This window comes from Hippocampus comes, unplaced genomic scaffold, assembly GCF_001891065.2.
Source record: "Hippocampus comes isolate QL1 unplaced genomic scaffold, H_comes_QL1_v1.1 scaffold48, whole genome shotgun sequence".
Taxonomy (NCBI): domain Eukaryota; kingdom Metazoa; phylum Chordata; class Actinopteri; order Syngnathiformes; family Syngnathidae; genus Hippocampus; species Hippocampus comes.
In genome coordinates, this window is record NW_017808403.1 from 2,148,311 (window position 1) to 2,166,063 (window position 17,753).

Below are 17,753 nucleotides of genomic sequence, written 5' to 3' on the forward strand. Positions count from 1 at the left end.
CACACACACACACACACACACACACACACACACACACCACACTCAAAAGACAATAAATAATAAATCAATTTAGTATGTCAGTGGTTTATGTTTGCGTCCTTGAGCAGAGGTGGAACACGGATGTCTCCGGACTCTCCTCAAACACTTTTTAACCCCCCATAAAAAAAAATAAAAAAAAACCTTCCTCACCACATTTTCCTGTTTGACCTCTTGTTTGCCCATTTGGAGTTCCCATCTCACCCGCTGCACCCTTTGGGGTTTCTGTATGTTCTTTTTCTCTCTCTCCCTCTCATTCCAGAGCACCACTCCAAAGGCTTTTGCCGCTCGCAAGATCTCACTGACCAGTAGGTGGACCCGAATGTGATAACCCTTGGGTTCGAGATTCTGCCGTCCTCTTTTTCTCCGATTTGACTTTGGCACACCCCTCCCCTTCCCGCGCAGGCAGCAAGACGCCGCCTGTCGATGCCGACGGAGGGGCGGGAGACGCCGACACGGGAGCCGCGGCGGGGAGGAAGAGGCGTTGGGGCTCCAGCACGGCGGTCACTGCCAAGAAGCCGTCCATCAGCATCACTACTGACTCTCTCAAGGTGCGGGGTGGCGGATGAGCAAAAGTCTCCTTTAGGGATGGAACGGGCAAACTCATTCTTGGCCATGGTCATTTTCATCTGTCTCATTTTGTTTGCTCATAATGACCCGATCCTTTCCCTGTGTGTTTCCCCGCAGTCTTTAATTCCAGATATCAAAATAGCCCAGGAGGCCGTGGTGGACCTGCACCCAGAGGAGCTGCAGCTGTCCGGGGATGAGGACAACAAGGACAACGGCCAGGGAGACGAGGACGACGGTCTCAAGATTCGACGCACGGTGACGCAGGCAAGGGAGCCGTCTGAACGGTGCCGTCGCTCTTTTGTCCGCCGGTCCGTCAATGTTTGCCCGTGTCCAGGTGGTCCCCGGGGACAGCCAGGAGAACGGGCGAGGTGACGAAGAGGAAGACGCAGAGACGGCGGAGAGCGAAATCCCGCGACCGCCCCCCGTAGAGCAATCCAAGCCAATTCCTCCCGAGAAGACTGCAGAGAAGCCCGACGGAGACCCGAAGAAAGGTGAAGCCTCGAATTTCTTCCTTCCAATCTCTGAGCTTTCCAATCACGTGCCTCTCGTCCTTAGCTTCCACCGACGACGGTTTGGTGCGTCGCTCCATCAGTCAGCAGCGGTCCGGCGTGTCCATCACAATCGACGACCCCATCCGATCCACGCGGAAGCCCTCGCCGCCCCGCGGCAAACTTTCCAATATCGTCCACGTGACCAACCTGGTGGGTTTGGAGCAGAAGCTCATGCACGCGTTATCTCGCCGTCACGGGCCGGCCGGCCAAACTTGCCTCTGTCATTCATAGAAGAAATCATACCATCTGAAGGCTAAAAATAAGAAGTTTCACATCGCTGCTGTTCTCAAATTTACGTAAATATCATCTTGTTTTTCTTTTTCCCATTTCTTAAAATCTATTTCAGTTCGCTAGAGTACCAGACAACCCAGTCAGAAATAAGTTTGAACTGAAATGTATTTATTTTGGGGAAATTGCGCTCACTGAAAACATGTATGGACAAGAAAATAAGTTTGCTGCTATTTGTGATGTGAATTTTAGAAATGAAAAAAATTCTTGAGGTTGGTTAAGTCACAAAGGAAATCAATTGTTCATTATTTTTTATTTGATTATTGTCGATTAAAACCCCTTGCTTCAGGTCCCACCAGCAAAAACGATGCTCCTTAAATGAAGTCTTTTATCAGCAAAAGTCATTTCCAACCTTGAATGTATTTATTTATTCATTTTCATGATATATAATTGATGTTTTTTTTTTTTTTTATTACGCCACAACCACACTAAATGCATGTTTTGTCTGCTCAAAGGTGCGACCGTTCACCGTGGGCCAGCTCAAAGAGCTCCTGAAGCAGACCGGTAGCATGGTGGAAGACGGCTTCTGGATTGACAAGATCAAGTCACACTGCTACGTCACGGTGAGCCGCTGCCGCCGCCGATTTGAATCGGTCGAGGTGACGTTTGTGTGCTCATGGTCCACTCTCTGCCCTTCCCAGTACACGACGACAGAGGAGGCGGCAGCCACCAGGGAAAGTCTTCACGGAGTCAAATGGCCCCAGAGCAATCCCAAAGTGCTCAGTGTGGACTTCTGTGAGCAGGATGAGGTAATGCTTACGTGCCTGCTGCTTTGTCAGCACGCTGTCGTAGTACCGAGACTGACGTGTAGGGTGTAGCGCGGCACCACAGTAACATTGTTTTTTTTCCGAATTGGCTCCAGTTTTTGAGATATTCCATGATTATTGTTTTTAACTCATTCACTCCCTAAGACGTATTTAGATGTCTTTTCAGACGCCAGCCATTTTCAGACCCTTTTCAAGTACAGTCAATATAAAATGAGGAGCTAGGATTAAATGTGTGGCGTCTGAAAAGACATCTAAATACGTCTTTGTCTTTGGGAGTGAATTAACAAAGTGCAAATTATACCCAGTGATGACATTTGGGGTCGCTTTATGCTCCAATGAAATTGAGCCTCTTCTTTCTCCTCAAGCCTGTCCGTACAGTATTCTTTCATCTTTGATGGTATTTTGTGAAAGATGGCAATCGTTATCGCAGACAGCTTTCTAGATGCAAGTCCTCTTTTATGTGAAAAATCCAAAGTTCAGGTCAAAAGCTAGTTTTTGAAATGTCAAAGTACAAACACTGCTTTAACTAACAATCAAAAGTACATTTTGGAAACTGTCAAAGCACATATATTATCACTCAGTTTGGGAAAAATAGACTAGAGCCAATTTAAAGAAACGGATGGCATTTTGGACTTAGCACCCCAAAGTCACACAGAAACCATTAAAATAACTTTGCTGCACAAAAGGAAAAAAAAATATAACAATCAAAATAATTGTTGACCGTTAAATCACCAAAATGCTCCAATTTGGACCGCTCGCCATTTTTTGTTGCTGTTCCCCGCACGCAGCTTGACTTTCACAAAGGTTTGTTGAAGCCAAACCACGCGGAGCCGCAAGTCCCGCAGCCGGCCCCGCCGCCCAGCCGACCACCCCCGCTCATGCCCGAGCGAGACCGGGAGCGGGACCGAGAGCGGGAACGCGACAGGGAGCATGAGCGTGGCGCGCCCGCCGTGCGGGACCTGTGGGCTGAGCGGCAGCGGCAAATGGAGCGCCGCGAGCGGGCCCGCGGCGAGCGCGAGTGGGATCGCGACAAGATCCGGGAATTCGCCAGGCCAGGCGCCGACAAGGGCGAGCGGCGCTCCAGGTCCCGTGACCGAGACAGAGAACGGGAAAAGGAGCGGCGGCGGCGGGAACGGCCAAAGAGCAAGGAGAGGAAGACCGACAAGAAGGGTAGGTTTGACAATAAGTTTTAGTGGGGTTTTTTTTCTCTCTTTATCTCCGGTTTTCCCCAGCTTGTAACTTGCACCAACTTCCACAGAAATATTTTTTCTCACGAATAATGCCAAAATAAGTGCTTCCTCTTGGGGACATAAATGCCTCTGGCCAAAACATGGAAATAAACACAGTCCATGATAAATGAATGTTGAAAATGTTCAACATTGCAGAGTAAAAAGGAGCCAGCCGGCAAACTCCACGGATGGCCCCCCGCCTCTCTCACGCCCTTTTCTCGTGTCGCGCTGCCCGGGTGAGGCAAGCCGACCTCTGCAAAATATTTGCAGCTGGGAAGCACATTCCTCGGGTCAAAAGTTTCCAACGTGTCAATAAATCACTTTGTGCCCTTGCTTTTCTTTCGCAAACCAAACTCATTCCGCTCGCTGTTCGTCGACAAGGTTTTGGTTCATTGTCTCCTCCGTGTTCGCAGCCATGCTGTTCGTGGAAGGAGTGCACGTCAAAACACCGCCCCCCCAAAAAATCGGCCGGATCAAACAGATTTAAATTCGACCCATACGTTCCGCAGACGCTGACCCGCAATGGGTGAAAATCCACCATACACGCCTTGTTATTCGGTGTTGGAGTTTTACCCCTCGCAAAAAACATTTCAACGTCTGAAAAGACACTTTCTCAAGTTCATTCCAAATCAAGTCTAAAATGCCAAGTGTCGTGTGCAGTGAATACCGAAGGAATGGAACCCGAGTACGTTTCTCCTGCCTTCAGGGGCCATCAGAGGACTTAAGAACCAAACTAAAAGTGGTCCATCTGAGAATGTGTCAACTTTCAAGCAGCCGAGAGGATGAAACTTCCACCTGGCTGTTGAAATCTTCATTATTTTCCACGAATATTGACCCATTACTGCGTTTTATACTGTACTGCCCAACCCAAAAACCGATTGCTATGATGAACCGCTGATACGCAACAGGGGAAACACAATTAGATGGAATGGATTGGTCGCCGAGCCCTAACACAAGCCTGTGCCACTGTCGTGCTTTTTTGTCATCCTCAGAGAAGGCAGACGAGCCTCCCGCAAAGCTTCTCGATGACTTGTTCCTCAAGACCAAAGCAGCTCCTTGTATATACTGGCTCCCCCTCACCGAAGAACAGGTGGGTGTCCTCCTGCCTGTATTTGCAGACATGGTTTGGGTGTGAATTCCAAAAGGTGAGTTCAAATGTCCCGTTTGCAGAAAGCGCGAATCTCTATCATTGTTTGCGCATCACTTTGTGCTGATGTGAATTGAAGCCGATGCTATCGGTGAGGTCATGCGAAGGTGCTTTGTTTTTGGGGGAGCAATTGAACTGCCAAATGCAGTCATCTATGGAACATGGCTTCGTGACTGTGTACATGTTGGATGGATGGTGCGGATGCTTTGGGATCCTGTCCCTCTGGCGGCATCTATCCAGAATTTCAATGTACAATAACATTTTCAAGATTTGATAGTGATTCAATATTTAATCTTTCTGTTCATCTGGCAAGCTGCAATCTGTTGACTTCAAATAATTGCCAGATGTTGGAATGTATATATACTTGCTCATTTAGCGATTACAAAATTATTTGACACTAGCGATGACATCATAGAAAAAAAATCATTTACAAGGCAGTACCTGAGTTGGTAACTCAATTACTTTTGGGGAGAAGTAATTTGTAACTATAATTACTTTTTTTCAAGTACCATGCTCAACGCAGTGTGTGAGTGTACACTTATCTATATTTTTTAAATTCCACCACCAGGTGGTGCAGAAGGTGCTGGAACGCAGCGAGCGGCAAAAGGAGCGAGAGCGGCGGCTCAAGGAGCTGCAAGACGAGCAGGAAAAAGTTCGCGAGGAGCGGAAGAAGGAGCGGCTGAAGGCCCGGGAAAAAGAAGATCGAGGCGGCGCCACGGCGTCCAGCCGGGCAGCCGACGCCGACCGGGAAAAGGAGCGAAGCCGGAACAAAGATGGCGAGCGGAGGCGGGAAGGCGAGCGCCGGCCCGGGCGACCGCCACTTGGGCGCCGCTCTCGTAGTTGTAGCGACACCCGAGACAGGCGCCACTGAAGCACGCGGAAGAGGGCTCCCGTCGTGATGTGGCGTCCATTCGGAGGGGGCGGTCCGGTCCTCCTGAGGTTTGGGAGGCCTTTTTTTTTCTCCTTCAACTTCTGTGGTTCCACAGTTTATTCCTCCCCAAGCCCTATAATAAAGTCCAAAATAGATCCCCTATCCATCCACACTCGTCTCTGAGCAGTTTTAGTGTTTCGACTTGCTTCAGCACTGAACTTTACAGACCTGTGATCATTCTTTCTTTTTTGCTTTTCTTTTTACATTTGTCGGTAACATTGAAACAGGGATAGAAGATGCTATCGTCATGCTTGTTTTATTTTAAGACATCAGAGGAATCTTGCCCCCTCGAAAACCCTTCTACACTAATTACAAAAAAAATTTGGTGTATCGGGCCTTGTGGCGAAATTTCTGGGTAGCGCGAAAATGCGCTAGAGTAGCTCTTTTATAAGTGAAGTTCCTTTGACTTCCCGATTGGAAAACATCCAACTCTGTGTTTCAGTCGTTTATGTACAACTTCCTCTTTAACAAGGAGCTGAACGGCAACATTCACAACATGGTTTTGATCCGTGGAAAAAAAAAAAAAAAGACCACACCAAATAAATCAGAGAGAGACTGGAAGAGTCACAGAAAGGCATAGAAGTGGACGTCCTTTCAATTTTAAATGCATCAAGCGTCTGTTGTGAATTTTATCCTTCAGCTCCTTGTTGTAGAACAGCCAAGTTGCGCGTACTCAGTGCTGAACCTCGGGACATAAAAAGTGAACTTGTTCAAGACCTCGTGCAGTTTGGGTTCATCCTGAAATGTCAACTGAAAGTCACATATCCCGATGTCTTGGTGAGTAGTGCAGAGGAGATCCAAATTTTTTACCATTTTATCTTGTTTTAGTTGAAAAGTTGATTTTTGTTGCTGTTGAATGTATTGCAAGTCATGACGTATAAGTTAATAAATTGAAGTGCTGACCGACTTCAGTTGGGAAAACCTTGGCCTCATGCACGCTATCTGTTGGGGGGGATTCAGACACAGACCAGCTCAAAAGCATCAATTTTTTTTATATGAACTCTGAAATGTACAACCACAAAGCAGTCTTATTAAATCTATAGAACACAGACGTGTTGTTACAGCATACAGAAATAACAGTAATTGTCCTCAAATTTGACTGGTTCACCTTAACAAAATCTCAAAGTGAGATTTAAGTGCAAAATGTTTGCTAACAAAATATGTACAGTTAAGCAGGATCCTTTGTTCTTCTACAGCAAATGAGCAGTAGTCTCTTTCCTGTTCCCTTTTTTTTTTGTGACCATACAGTAAAAAGTAGAACAACAGCAGGTACAGTGGAGTCAAAGGGGAGGGCGGGCGCAAGTCAAAAAGGAGCCGCGGGAATGTCTTAAAATCAGCAGTTACATGTTGAGAGTCAATAAAACCGAAGCACGCAAAGGGGAGGGCTTCCTCAGTTTTGCGTGGCGGCGCTGCACACTCGGCTCATGTGACACGGGTGGCAGAGCAGATGAGAGTCCAGCGGGAAGCACTGCGAGCCGGGCTTATCGGAGAGCTGCTTGCCACACTCCTGCGGGGGGGGGGGACAAGGAATGCGTACGGGAAGTGATGTCAGCTAGCGCAAACAGAAGAGGCGTTTGGTGTGCGTCACTCACCTCACAGTGGTAACACTCAAAATGGTAGTCCTTGTTCATGGACACAACCCTGAGGATCTCCTCGCTGCCCTGCAAAATCATTCCAGAATGAACCAGTTTGTGGATGAATCGAGCGAGATGTGAGCAGGGACAAGCCGGAACCAAAATTCGGCCCATTTATGTTTGGATGAAAAATAATCGCGGAGGCGGGGCTGTGGAAGACGATGAGCTTGTCAAAAATTACCAACTTTTCGAGGCCATTACAGCACTCACCTCAGTAGGCAAGATGGGCTGCAAACAGGCAGCGCACTTTGGGGCAAAAGTCCTGCGGAGACGGAAAAGACAAAAGTTGAGAGACGAGTGACGTCGAAGGGGGCGTACGAGATGCGCATACTTGTTGTAGTCGGCCACGCAGTAGATGTTGCTGTGCTGGTCCACGGTGAACGGCACCCCGTCCAAGGCCTTGGCGCACACCACGCAGCGGAAGCAGCCGGGGTGGTACGAGTTGCCCAGCGCCTGCAGGATCTGAGGCCACAATGACAACATTGGAGACACTGTTCGGAGCCACTCTGGGAGTTCAACTAGAAGAGAGTGTCTGTCCCCAGAGGCTTCCGCGATCGGTTGCGACCAAGCCGGAATTTTCTGGAGGTCGAATTTGGGATTTGTTCATTCAGAGGACCACGACATACTCCACAGGGAATTTTCTGGATTTTCTCAGAGCTGCGGTCAGGAGACAGCCACTGAAATAGCCTCTTTTTTGGGGGGCGCGGCGAGACTGTCACACGAGAAAGCCAGACATGACATTTCTACAAGGGGACTGCTGTTAACAATTTTGACATTAAAACCGTTGGAATCGGTTGCAAAATGTTGGTGAAAACTTTTCCTCGGAATCTTGCAGCAAAGTAGGAATGTTGAAGTCATGGTGGACTTGCTCGTTTCCACATTCTCAAGAGAAATGTGGACTTCAAGTGGGAATGTTGACTTTTTCAAGTCAGAATGACTATGATTCATTTCTGTCAAATTGGGAATTTCCTCACGCAGAAGAAGATCATCTTTGATCTGAGAATTGTTGAAATGAGCTCAAAAGGGTTCAAAAGTTTCCACTGGGGAATTTTCTTATGCAAGAGGTGAAATTTGTAATAAAGTATCAAAAGGGAACATTTAAGATTTCCTCCCCAATAACAGTTCAAATGTTTCACTTTTGAAAGAAATGATTTTTTTTTTTTAATGAATTTCTGGTCATTCTGGGAATGTGAGTTGTTGTTTCAGTTTGTTGAGACATGTGGAAAGATACATTCGATTTGTTTCAAAAAATCATTTGAGTGGCAATTTTTCTCACGGCAAAATGTGGAATTGTGGGAATTCTGCTCGCCATACGGTCATGATAGTCCTCAATAGACGGCGCGATCGATGTTGGGATTGGCTGAGACGAGGAAGGACAAGTTCGATTGAAAAGGAAAAATAACTGTCGTCTGCCTTCTCTTTGGGGTCAGGGGAGGGCAGCTCACCTGTTCCAGAATGAGGTGGCCGCACACGCTGCACTTCTCGGCAGCGGCCTGGAATCCCGAAAACTGCCGAGTACAAGAAAAGCAATGAGGAATTGGCAAAAAAAAAAAAAAAAAAAAAACAACACAAGCAAAAGAGGCTCACCATGTAATCTTCTTTGCAGTACACCGAGCCGTTCACGTTGTAGAAGTCCTTGTTTCTCAAGGCACGTCCTACAAAAACAAACCCCTTTCAAATCCATTTTGTGCAGGTTTATGTTTACTTGTCTTTTTTTTCCCCCTTTAAACTCACCACAGGACACGCAGGTGAAACAGCGCGTGTGATAAAGGCTGTCCAGAGCCTGGCAGGCATTGTCTGCTCCGTACACGCCTTTTCCGCACTTGATGCAGGTCCCTAGAGGGGGGGAACAGAAACGGGGAGCGGTTAAACCTAGGGTGAGATTTGTGTCACTCCATCCCACCGCCTGTGGGGGGCTGAGGGGATAAGGGTTGGGGGGGGGGGGGGGTGAACCCCCGGCGGCGCGCCGAGCCAGGCCCGTTGCTGACATGAAAGGGAAATTCCAACACTTCCTGTAAAGCCCCTCCACCCGTCTCACGCGTCCTTTAAGCAGGAAACTTGCACGCTGCCTGTTACCTGAGGCGCAAAATGGTGGCAGTTCATCAGGAGGAAGCCCTGGCGGAGGCACGGCCAAGAATCAACCAGGAGCCATGGCTGGTTTTTAGCGAATTGGGTCAGTCAGCAATGACGACTCCATTTCCGTGCTTTTCAAATTGAATAAAAAGCAGCCAGGCAGTCCGAGCGGTGCGATCGACCCCCCTCCCCCCCTCCACCTCGCCAGCCAGCTCCACCCCACTCACTGTGATCTATTCCGGGATCTGCCCACATTTTTTTTTTTTTTCTTATGTGGCTGAGGGAGTGCCACGCAAACGGAGAATTCTTGTGCGCTCCTCAATATTGGCACCACCGGAACGCACAGGTCCTTGAAATAACCCGTCTGGAAAAAAGGCCGCAACACTCTTGACATGAGACAAGGGACAAAAGCGCATCCCTGGAAAACACTCGAAAATATTTTCAGAGGAAACAGTCCGCGAACATGATGTACGCGAGTACGTAGTACACTGTGTGCCAGTGAATGGGGGAGATTGAACGCGTACACTGGGGCGAGTAGAGATCATCGATCAATTTAAGTCGAGACAGCTCCAAATATTCAATACGAGATCCTACATCTCATTTCTTTACACAATTTGCACTGGTGGTCCGGTCAGGCCACCATCAGTGAACTTCAGGTGACCTGACACAGTCGTGCGGTGGCTTCGGGCCATTGGGCCGCTGTTAATGTCGGATCCTGTGTGAAATATTTTGTCTGTGAAGATGTGTCTGCAGTACACCCTTGCTGGTGAGATGTCACAAGGCAGCCCGCTGACTAGGAAACCGCCAAACACCAACGGGAATGCCCACACTTGCCAGGTCGATCGAGCCTTGCCTGCGGGACGCGTGCAAGCGCCAGAGAAGCCGTTATGCATACCCTTGCCGGCGAGCTGACGAGAGACAGCCTGCTGAGTAATGTGTCCAAACAGCATCTCTAACGTACGCTTCCCAGTGAAATTCAGTCTTCACTTTAAACACCAGCAAAATCTCTCGCATGTAATGCATCCACTTGCCGGCTGGAACGCGTGCACCCCCACTTGAGCACACCCGCCAGTGAAATCCAGCCAGCACACGCGCTAGAGAACTCCAGTCTACTCTAACGCATACAATTACTGGCAAATCCGTGTTTCACAGTGCGGCCTAGATCTCACTGGTGAAGGTGTACAATGCGGCAGGTCTTTGGCCGTCTTTTCCACGCCGCCCAGCAGGGTGACTCTCTCTGGCAAGCGTATGTTTAAAAATAAATACATTTAAAAAAAAAACAGTCTGAATCTCACCAGCGAGTGTGGCACAGTGGGGCTTGAGCTTGCCAGCAAGTGTGTGCTGCGGCCCGCTACTCACTTCTATTTCCGGAAGCACAGCCCAAACTATGGTTGAGGGAGTGTTTAAAAAAGAAAAAAAAAAAAAGGGATGCATACACTTCCTGGCGAGATGACGAAATGCAAAGCTCATATTTCTTTCCCAATAGGCAAAGCGCTTTGCCGGTGTGCGTCCCCTGAGGGAACGCATACCTGAGCAGAAAAACAGGCAGCAGCACACCGCCCCAACACACACACACACACACACACACACACACACACACACACACAGTGAAGCATTACTGTGGCCTGAAGTCACCAGGGGAAAACACACCCTGCCACAAAAAAAAAAAAAAAACGGCACACACATACACACATACATCCAGCCACCGTAACGCACACCAACACAACACACACTGGGCCCTACGCCGCCTTGTGTGACTCACGCTAGCGGCTGGCGCTCATATCCCAACCGTGCAATTTTCTCCGAGAGTGTTATTTTATACAGTAGATGCCCAGCGTCAGGTAGCAGCAAGCAAACCGAAAAATGGTTTTACGATATCGCTTCAACGAGAAGTCCGTCATACTGACAATCAAAGGGCCCGTCTCCAACTTGTCCGGATCGGTTTTTAAAACACGTCCGCGTGTCTCAGCAGGTTCGATGCGGTCGAGACAGAAATGTGACGGGGAAAAAAAAAAATAATGAACTTCACCAGAAATCCGGGCATTGTGTGACCTCGAGTGCTATGCCCTTCGCGCCGGGTACGATGGTGTCAGGAGCACATAAGGGACCATTAATGTTGTTGAGAGAGCAGTTGTTGTGCCCGTGGTTCTGTGGTCTGAATGCCTTCATCCTGTTTTTCTTTATCTCCTGTCAGTCTACTCCGTGGGGACGGGCAAGGACCGACATGAAGAATCGCTATCGGTCTGATACCGGCTTTACTTTAACGTATCGACTGTTGGCACCAGCCACCGATGCTAAAGGCAAAAAAAGTTCGATCTAAAAAAAATCTGACATCAAGAAAGTCCTCCTCGGCAGTCGGTGCCACTATATAGACTGCGGCGGTTTGACACATCGGCGAATCATCGTCTGCTGATGAAATTTCATATATCACAAGTAATCGAGGTATCGGCACTCGGTAGTACTCCACGAGTGATGCTGATACTGTGATTGGACAAAATCAGAATCTGGCCAAAGGTGTTGGGACAATCTGAGCCATGTGAAAAGTGAAGTTGTCTTACCAAAGAATTCCTGACGGTTCTCGGCAGCGTCTCGTCCGGCGGGAGCCCCGAGATCCTCCTGAGCCTTGGTGGCCGACGACGATCCCAGCGCCGCGCCGGGTTTGGTCATAGCCGTCAGCGCCAAGGACTGTTCTTTTAGCATGAGGCCCTCCAAGAGACCACTGCCTTCAAGTGCCGCGTCTCTCAGGAGAAGCCGGGTCAGCTCTTCTTGGTAGCGCATCCCGGGCAAGTCAGAGTGGCGGCTCTTCTCGCCGAGCGCGACACCCCCTTCTTTGCCCCTCGCTCCCGACTTTTGCTCGTCCCACCACTCGGGGCCCGCCTGGTAGCATGCCGCGGCAGGACTTCCCACCGCCGGCGGGTACGAGTGCCGGCTGTCGTAGGCGCCTTGACGCATCCCGCCGCCGAGGTATTGAGTCCAGGCCTCGGCGGGGGTCCTCCCATACATGGGTCCCGTCTGCAAAGACGGAGACTGCTGTTGCGGCGGGATGGAATACCGGGAGTCGTAGCCCAGGCTGATTCCGCTGGTTCGGTTGCTGCTGCAGCGGCTCCCCATGGGGCTGCCACCCCCTCCGCCTCCTCCTCCCCCGCTGGCCGTGCTCGAGGCGAAACTGGACCGAGGGCTGACCAGCACAGACTCCTGGAGGCTGAAGGACGAACACGGGCTCAGGGCGGGCCCCGGGGGGTAGAAGAAACCGTCGGCCAGACGGTGCGGTGGATGAGACAAGGATGCGGGTCTCGGGCTCTCCCACAGTTCGCTCCCTGTGCTCAGGCGTTTGTAGAACAAAGCCTCCTGGAGGGAAAGCCGCTTGTGTCTCTCCGGTTCCGAAAGGTAGCCCGTCTCGGCCGTGCCTCTGGGAGCTGACCCGTAACCGACAGCGGTGGGGTATGGAGGCGGCGGCGGTTGGGAGAGGAGCTGCTGCCTTCGGACCAGCTGCTGGAGCTCCAGGGAGTAGCGGCGCTGGTTCAGGGACGCCTTGTGACCCGGAGCCTCACATTCGGGGCCTGGGCCAGACTCTCGCCGCAGGTGGGAATCCAGGCCTTCGCCCAGGTAACACGAGGCCCTTTGCTGGGGGGAGCGACGCCTCAGCGGGGCCAAGGTGGAAGCGTGAGGCGCTTGTTCTCCATCCGGCTGTACAGACGACGGCTGCGGAAGCTGTGAGGGGGGCATTGCCAAACCGGGACCGCCGCCGGTGCTGCTGTTCCCATTGCTGTTGTTGGCGTTCCCGACCACGTCTGTTTTTTTCTTGGAGCTGTTGAACTTGACGCTGCCTGAATCTGTGAGCTTCAGCTTCTCCAACAACTTACTTATTGGCCGATCCATGACGTAAAACGCTTTCCTGACTGTTCCTACACCGTCAGATGCAGCTCAAAAATGACAACTGATATACTGCAGAAAATAAATAGCTAGATAAATAAGACCAGAGGGGTCAGTGGGAGGACTCAAGACATGACTTAATCCTTACTATTTTGCCATCAGGCGGACAACCTACAGGCGCCCCATTGGACTAGTCAGTGCCAGCACACATCCAGGACGCTTCTAGCGGTGGAGGGCCTCCTTTGTGGCCCCTCGCGTGGCTCCACATCTGCATCGTCCCCAAGTTTTGCTAAGTTCTACTTTTGGCTCAGTGTGATGGGGAAGTTTGACTTCTTTCATTGGCTGCAAAAAAAATGATACTCAAGACAACAGATCCGCCTGTGCACGACTCACCCGTCTCCTGCCATTCATCTCGGGAAATAAAAACAACAACAAAAACTCGCTCGTAGTCCACAAGAAAACGTATGCGGTGCTCGACCCCGTCCGGTTGTGGAGAAGTTCAGAAAGACAAGGGCAACTCTGTTCTACCGACTCGTTTCCGTCTCAAAAGACCTTCTCGGTATAAATGAAATCCCTCCCAGAGTGCATTGCACGGTGGACAAGTTTCTTTCTTTCTTTCTTTCTTCCCTTAAATAATGATTTACCTCCCCCTCTTTTTTTATAGCAGTCAAGTAAGCTATGAAAGTGTTAGCTCATTCCGGTTAGTGATTTTCAATCTAAATCGGAGTCTCTTTCGTTGTGTTAAATACAAACAGGTAGTGGACCTTTTTCTTTTATTTTGAAAGCCAAGCACCGACCCGGTCGTTCCGTCACTGTGTTGTTTGACTCTTCCCTGGTTTCTTTTATCAGTCAACGGCGGCGCTTGTTACCCCCTTCTTCGCCCCCCCCCCCCGTTGCTAACCGGAAAAACTCATGCGATTTCATACGAGTTCTAATTTCGTATTGTTGTATCACACACCGCTTTCCGACTTTACTTAACCCGAAAAAAATGATCATAAGAATAAGGTGGTGCTTTCTTTGGGTGGCACTATTTGATTGTACCAGCAGCCTGTGGAATGCGCGGAGGTGCACGGTCGGAGTGAGGCGGCCTCCGGGGAGAGATGGAGCCCTTCACCCCGGAGTCCCCCCCGCCGCCGTCGGCCTTCCAGATCACACTCTCCCCGCTCGCCTCGCTGGGCCTGCGAGTGGCAACTTGTCTGAAAAGCTAACAGAGGAATTCTTCTGGGCTTTCGTGCCGCAGCCATTCCAAACAATAGTTTGGAGCGTAGCAAATACAGAAACGGAACACCGGGTAGCACGTGTACACCACGTTAAAACTGTTATAACCTACCTATTGGCTTCACGTAGACATTAGACCAGTGGTTCTTAACCTTGTTAGAGGGACCGAACCCAACCAGTTCATATGCACATTCACCGAACCCTTCATGAGTGAATTTTTTTTTTAATACAAATTCAAGACATAAAAAACGTATTTAAAAAATGTGGAAGGATTAAGGTGAAAATGTATTGCATGATGGGTTTTGTATGACTGAAAATGTGGAACGGGTTGGGTGTAAAAATATAATTGCCCAGGTGTGCTGAAATAGCGGATACACGTTGAACTATAATGGCTTAAATTGGTGGAGAAATGTAGATCAATCAAAAGGTGACGAAGGTTAGAAACCACGCAGAGAAAACCAAATGGGCGATTTTGGCATCATCTAGCGGCCGTTCGGTATATTTGCAGCTACATTGACGTTTTTTTGGCTCCATCTTGCCGTCGTTTAGTGTAAGTGCGGGCAACATGGCGTCCCCCGTAAGGATGTTCCTTTTCTCCGGTGAGACATGATATTTTTAACTCGTGTTGAAATGGCCTCGCTGTTCGAGTCGCTTTTCGTTTTAATGTTGGGGTAGTGTTTTTGCTTCTCTTTTTTATCCTCCGTAAACAGAACGCTGACGTCGTCTTAGCATGGCTAACAGCTAAAACAATGTCAAGCGTAAATTCACCCGACTTTTATCATGTGTTGCTCACTGTTTTTTGTTGTTGCTTTTGTGTTGCAGCGTTCAGACACTCCTGCCGGCGGTTGAGCACGACGCGGGGAGCTCAAGGGGGAGAAAAGTGGAGGAAAGAGTACGTAGCACTAAAATGTTACTCAGGTGTCAAACTCAAGGCTAAAACAGTGAACCTCCGCCTATTGGCGAACTTATGGAATTGCGATACAGTATTTCTACCTGAGCAGAAAAGTACAGATACTCATATAATATGTACACATGTGTGTAGTTTCACGTTAATCACCGGCCACCTGACTCTTTTATGTTTGTTGTTTAGGCATGGACTTGCACGCAGTGGCAGCGAATATGGACCCCTAACAGATCTCCCCGATTGGTCTTTCGCAGGTACGCATTCACCGACACAAAGATAATATATCCCCTTCAGGCTCCGTGTATCTAATGAAGGATCTACTGGGTTCCAATTCTGCTTTCACTGTTTTGCAGATGGCAGGCCAGCACCACCAATGAAGGGCTTTTTGAGAAGAAGGCGGGAGAGGGAAGAATTGGCAGTGAGTATTGTTATTCTCCTGATTAAAAGACATATTTTGCGTTCAACAACAATGTGCATGTGAGATGCGCGGGTATTGCTAGTTTCCACAAACTGGACATTTCACACTGTCATATCTTTTGAGTATTTGATCAGGTGAGTGACATGGGTGCAAGTGAATGAGAGTGCCAACAATAGTATTTATGGTAGCATCAAAAGCTACCCCAAAAAAAAACTGTTGCCATGAATTCATTTCTTTCTTACGTTGGACTTTTTTAAATGTATCTTCCGCAGAGGCGCATCGTTATGCTCGACTCAGAGATCGACAGAGGCATTGAGTCGTGGCGACAAAGGCAGGAAGAAGCTCGAAGAATCGAGGAGCACCAAAAGTCTCTGCTGCTCAAACCAAAAGGGAAGCTATTCAGGAAAAAGAAGGAGCCTGACAGTTAGAAACAGCCTGGTAAATAAATCCCCTTCCCTATTTTGTCATTGTGAAACGTCAAGTTCCGTGTGGCATTTTCATACAATAAATGATGTCGACTGATTTGGGGCCATCCTTGGGTATTTTCTGCTGGTGAAGTTTTTCCAGCTTCCACTGGAGGGCAGCATTTCTCCATAAAGGGGGCGGCAATTTGAAGGCTCAAGCGCCATTTTGTGCACTCTGCAAAGGGAGGAGCCCGCTTTCAGCCTCTGTGCAGGGGTGGACACAGTATGGTCCGGGGGCCATATACGGCCCACTCTCTTCTTTAATCTGGCCCACCAAGCGTTTCTATTAATTCAGTCAATAATTGTATTAATTTTTTTTAACTAACTAAAATTTAATTAATGTATATATTTTTAGTGTCAGTGTATCTTGTTAAATTATTTACTGTCAACAAAATAATGTATATTTTTTAATGAAAGAATTCATTGAGATGGTGAGTGTAAATAGCTTTTAAAAAGTAAACACCTGGATGTTAAAAGATGTTTTTCTTTCATAATTGCTCTATTTATTGGAAATAACGTTTTGAAAATACGCACATTGAACATTGTTACTTAATTGGGAAATTTAAAATACACAGTATGGTGATTTTTAAATAACCAGAGTGGTTTATTGTAAATAATTTAAAAAATAGTCAAATAAAAATGTAAGTGATTAAAAAAATAGGAGAATAAAGAGCTTTACATAAGTTTTTCATCAACCAATTTGACTACCCTAGTGACTTATTACATCGTAAATAATATGTCTTGGTTCCCGAAACACCCCGGTGAGATAAGTGTTTCTTCTATCCGATTTTGCGGTTCTTAAGGTGTCAATGCCGTTTTTTCAGCTAGTGCTTCAAAGTGGAGTCAGCAGTGTGGGGTGTGACTTGCAAACAATGTTTACCCAAAGAGGTAAGCCCTCCATAAATGATACTTTTGCTGACCTAGAGGACGAGTTATTGCCAGAATGTCCCGAGTGGTCCGTGTGAGGCCTCAATTGCTCATACCCTCCCACCCCCGACTCATTCTTCCCCCCTTGCCTTGTTTTGCTTTTGAGGAAATGAGAAGCAGATGTTGGTCATTGTGAGGAAGGGGGAGGGGCCGTGGTATGTTTGGGTGAGGGGAGATCAGCTGACAAGACGGGAAGTTGATGACGATGTGTCCATATGAAGTTGTGACTTTTCAAAAATAATTTCCTCCCAAAGATCGGGACACAACTCCCCATTATGAAGACATGAAGTTCTTTTTTTTTTTTTTTTTTTTAATTTAATTAATGAAATGTACATGTACAAAGGACTCAACCCTTCAAGTGTCCCAAGTTTGGAGCACCTTTCTACTTTCCTTTGTTGTCATTAGGGGGTAAAAATGAATCAATTTTGGAATAAGACGAGAGCACCGTGAATACTTTCCAGATGCACTGTGTGTTGTTATTTAAGCAGTGAACCAAAAAGAGGGTGCTGCGTCATTATTACTTTTTCGCAGATGGTTTCCTGAGTTGGAAAATGTAGTTGTTGAGGTGCCACTATGTAGGTCACCCGGACAAAAAAGAATCCAGGTTAAACTGCAAGCAGCCACTTCCTGCCGAGGCACGGAGGGGCCAGACTGAGACAGTGTGTCAGCACAAAAAAAAAAAAAAACACCTCATCAGTATTTCCCTGGGCAGGGAGAGAAGTT

The 17,753-nt window shown here is 48.2% G+C and overlaps 4 protein-coding genes across 8 annotated transcripts in view; 3 read left to right on the forward strand and 1 right to left on the reverse strand.

The window, feature by feature from the left end:
* Positions 1-3,421, forward strand: part of efs (embryonal Fyn-associated substrate) — a 25,562-nt gene extending 22,141 nt beyond the window's left edge. Inside the window, exon 9 of the transcript XR_002166662.1 lies at positions 3,406-3,421. The gene's annotated coding sequence lies outside the window, so the exon portion shown is untranslated. The remainder of the gene's footprint in view (positions 1-3,405) is intronic.
* Positions 1-6,435, forward strand: part of acin1b (apoptotic chromatin condensation inducer 1b) — a 17,208-nt gene extending 10,773 nt beyond the window's left edge. For 4 of the 5 annotated variants that reach the window (XM_019858391.1, XM_019858394.1, XM_019858393.1 and 1 more), the window contains 10 exons: positions 299-344; positions 442-587; positions 724-870; positions 941-1,097; positions 1,162-1,307; positions 1,901-2,008; positions 2,087-2,194; positions 3,001-3,382; positions 4,434-4,531; positions 5,157-6,435. In XM_019858391.1, coding sequence (XP_019713950.1) covers positions 299-344; positions 442-587; positions 724-870; positions 941-1,097; positions 1,162-1,307; positions 1,901-2,008; positions 2,087-2,194; positions 3,001-3,382; positions 4,434-4,531; positions 5,157-5,459 — 1,641 coding nt within the window. In that variant the 3' untranslated portion in view covers positions 5,460-6,435. Of the gene's footprint in view, positions 1-298; positions 349-441; positions 588-723; positions 871-940; positions 1,098-1,161; positions 1,308-1,900; positions 2,009-2,086; positions 2,195-3,000; positions 3,383-4,433; positions 4,532-5,156 lie in introns of all 5 variants that reach the window. The other variant, XM_019858392.1, reaches the window with a different exon arrangement.
* A 310-nt stretch (positions 6,436-6,745) lies between these two features.
* ajuba (ajuba LIM protein) lies at positions 6,746-13,764 on the reverse strand. The gene is made up of 8 exons (XM_019858398.1): positions 11,785-13,764; positions 8,888-8,989; positions 8,741-8,808; positions 8,599-8,661; positions 7,485-7,615; positions 7,364-7,415; positions 7,112-7,180; positions 6,746-7,026 (listed from the first exon to the last, which is right to left on the reverse strand). The coding sequence occupies exons 1-8, from the start codon at positions 13,103-13,105 to the stop codon at positions 6,910-6,912; spliced, it is 1,923 nt and encodes a 640-aa protein (XP_019713957.1). The 5' UTR covers positions 13,106-13,764; the 3' UTR covers positions 6,746-6,909.
* Positions 13,765-14,817: 1,053 nt separating this feature from the next.
* mrpl52 (mitochondrial ribosomal protein L52) lies at positions 14,818-16,166 on the forward strand. The gene is made up of 5 exons (XM_019858509.1): positions 14,818-14,916; positions 15,140-15,209; positions 15,408-15,475; positions 15,575-15,639; positions 15,912-16,166. The coding sequence occupies exons 1-5, from the start codon at positions 14,883-14,885 to the stop codon at positions 16,065-16,067; spliced, it is 393 nt and encodes a 130-aa protein (XP_019714068.1). The 5' UTR covers positions 14,818-14,882; the 3' UTR covers positions 16,068-16,166.
* Positions 16,167-17,753: the final 1,587 nt, after the last annotated feature.

Bases quoted from the DNA above. Each gene is read 5' to 3' on its own strand.
- mrpl52 (XM_019858509.1), top strand. From the start codon at position 14,883: ATGGCGTCCCCCGTAAGGATGTTCCTTTTCTCCG. The intron at 14,917-15,139 runs GTGAGACATGAT...TTTGTGTTGCAG, and splicing joins AAGGATGTTCCTTTTCTCCG to CGTTCAGACACTCCTGCCGG. The intron at 15,640-15,911 runs GTGAGTATTGTT...TATCTTCCGCAG, and splicing joins GGGAGAGGGAAGAATTGGCA to AGGCGCATCGTTATGCTCGA.
- ajuba (XM_019858398.1), bottom strand. From the start codon at position 13,105: ATGGATCGGCCAATAAGTAAGTTGTTGGAGAAGCTGAAGCTCACAGAT. The intron at 7,416-7,484 runs GTATGCGCATCT...CCGTCTCCGCAG, and splicing joins TGCGTGGCCGACTACAACAA to GACTTTTGCCCCAAAGTGCG. The intron at 7,181-7,363 runs GTGAGTGCTGTA...ATGATTTTGCAG, and splicing joins AGCCCATCTTGCCTACTGAG to GGCAGCGAGGAGATCCTCAG.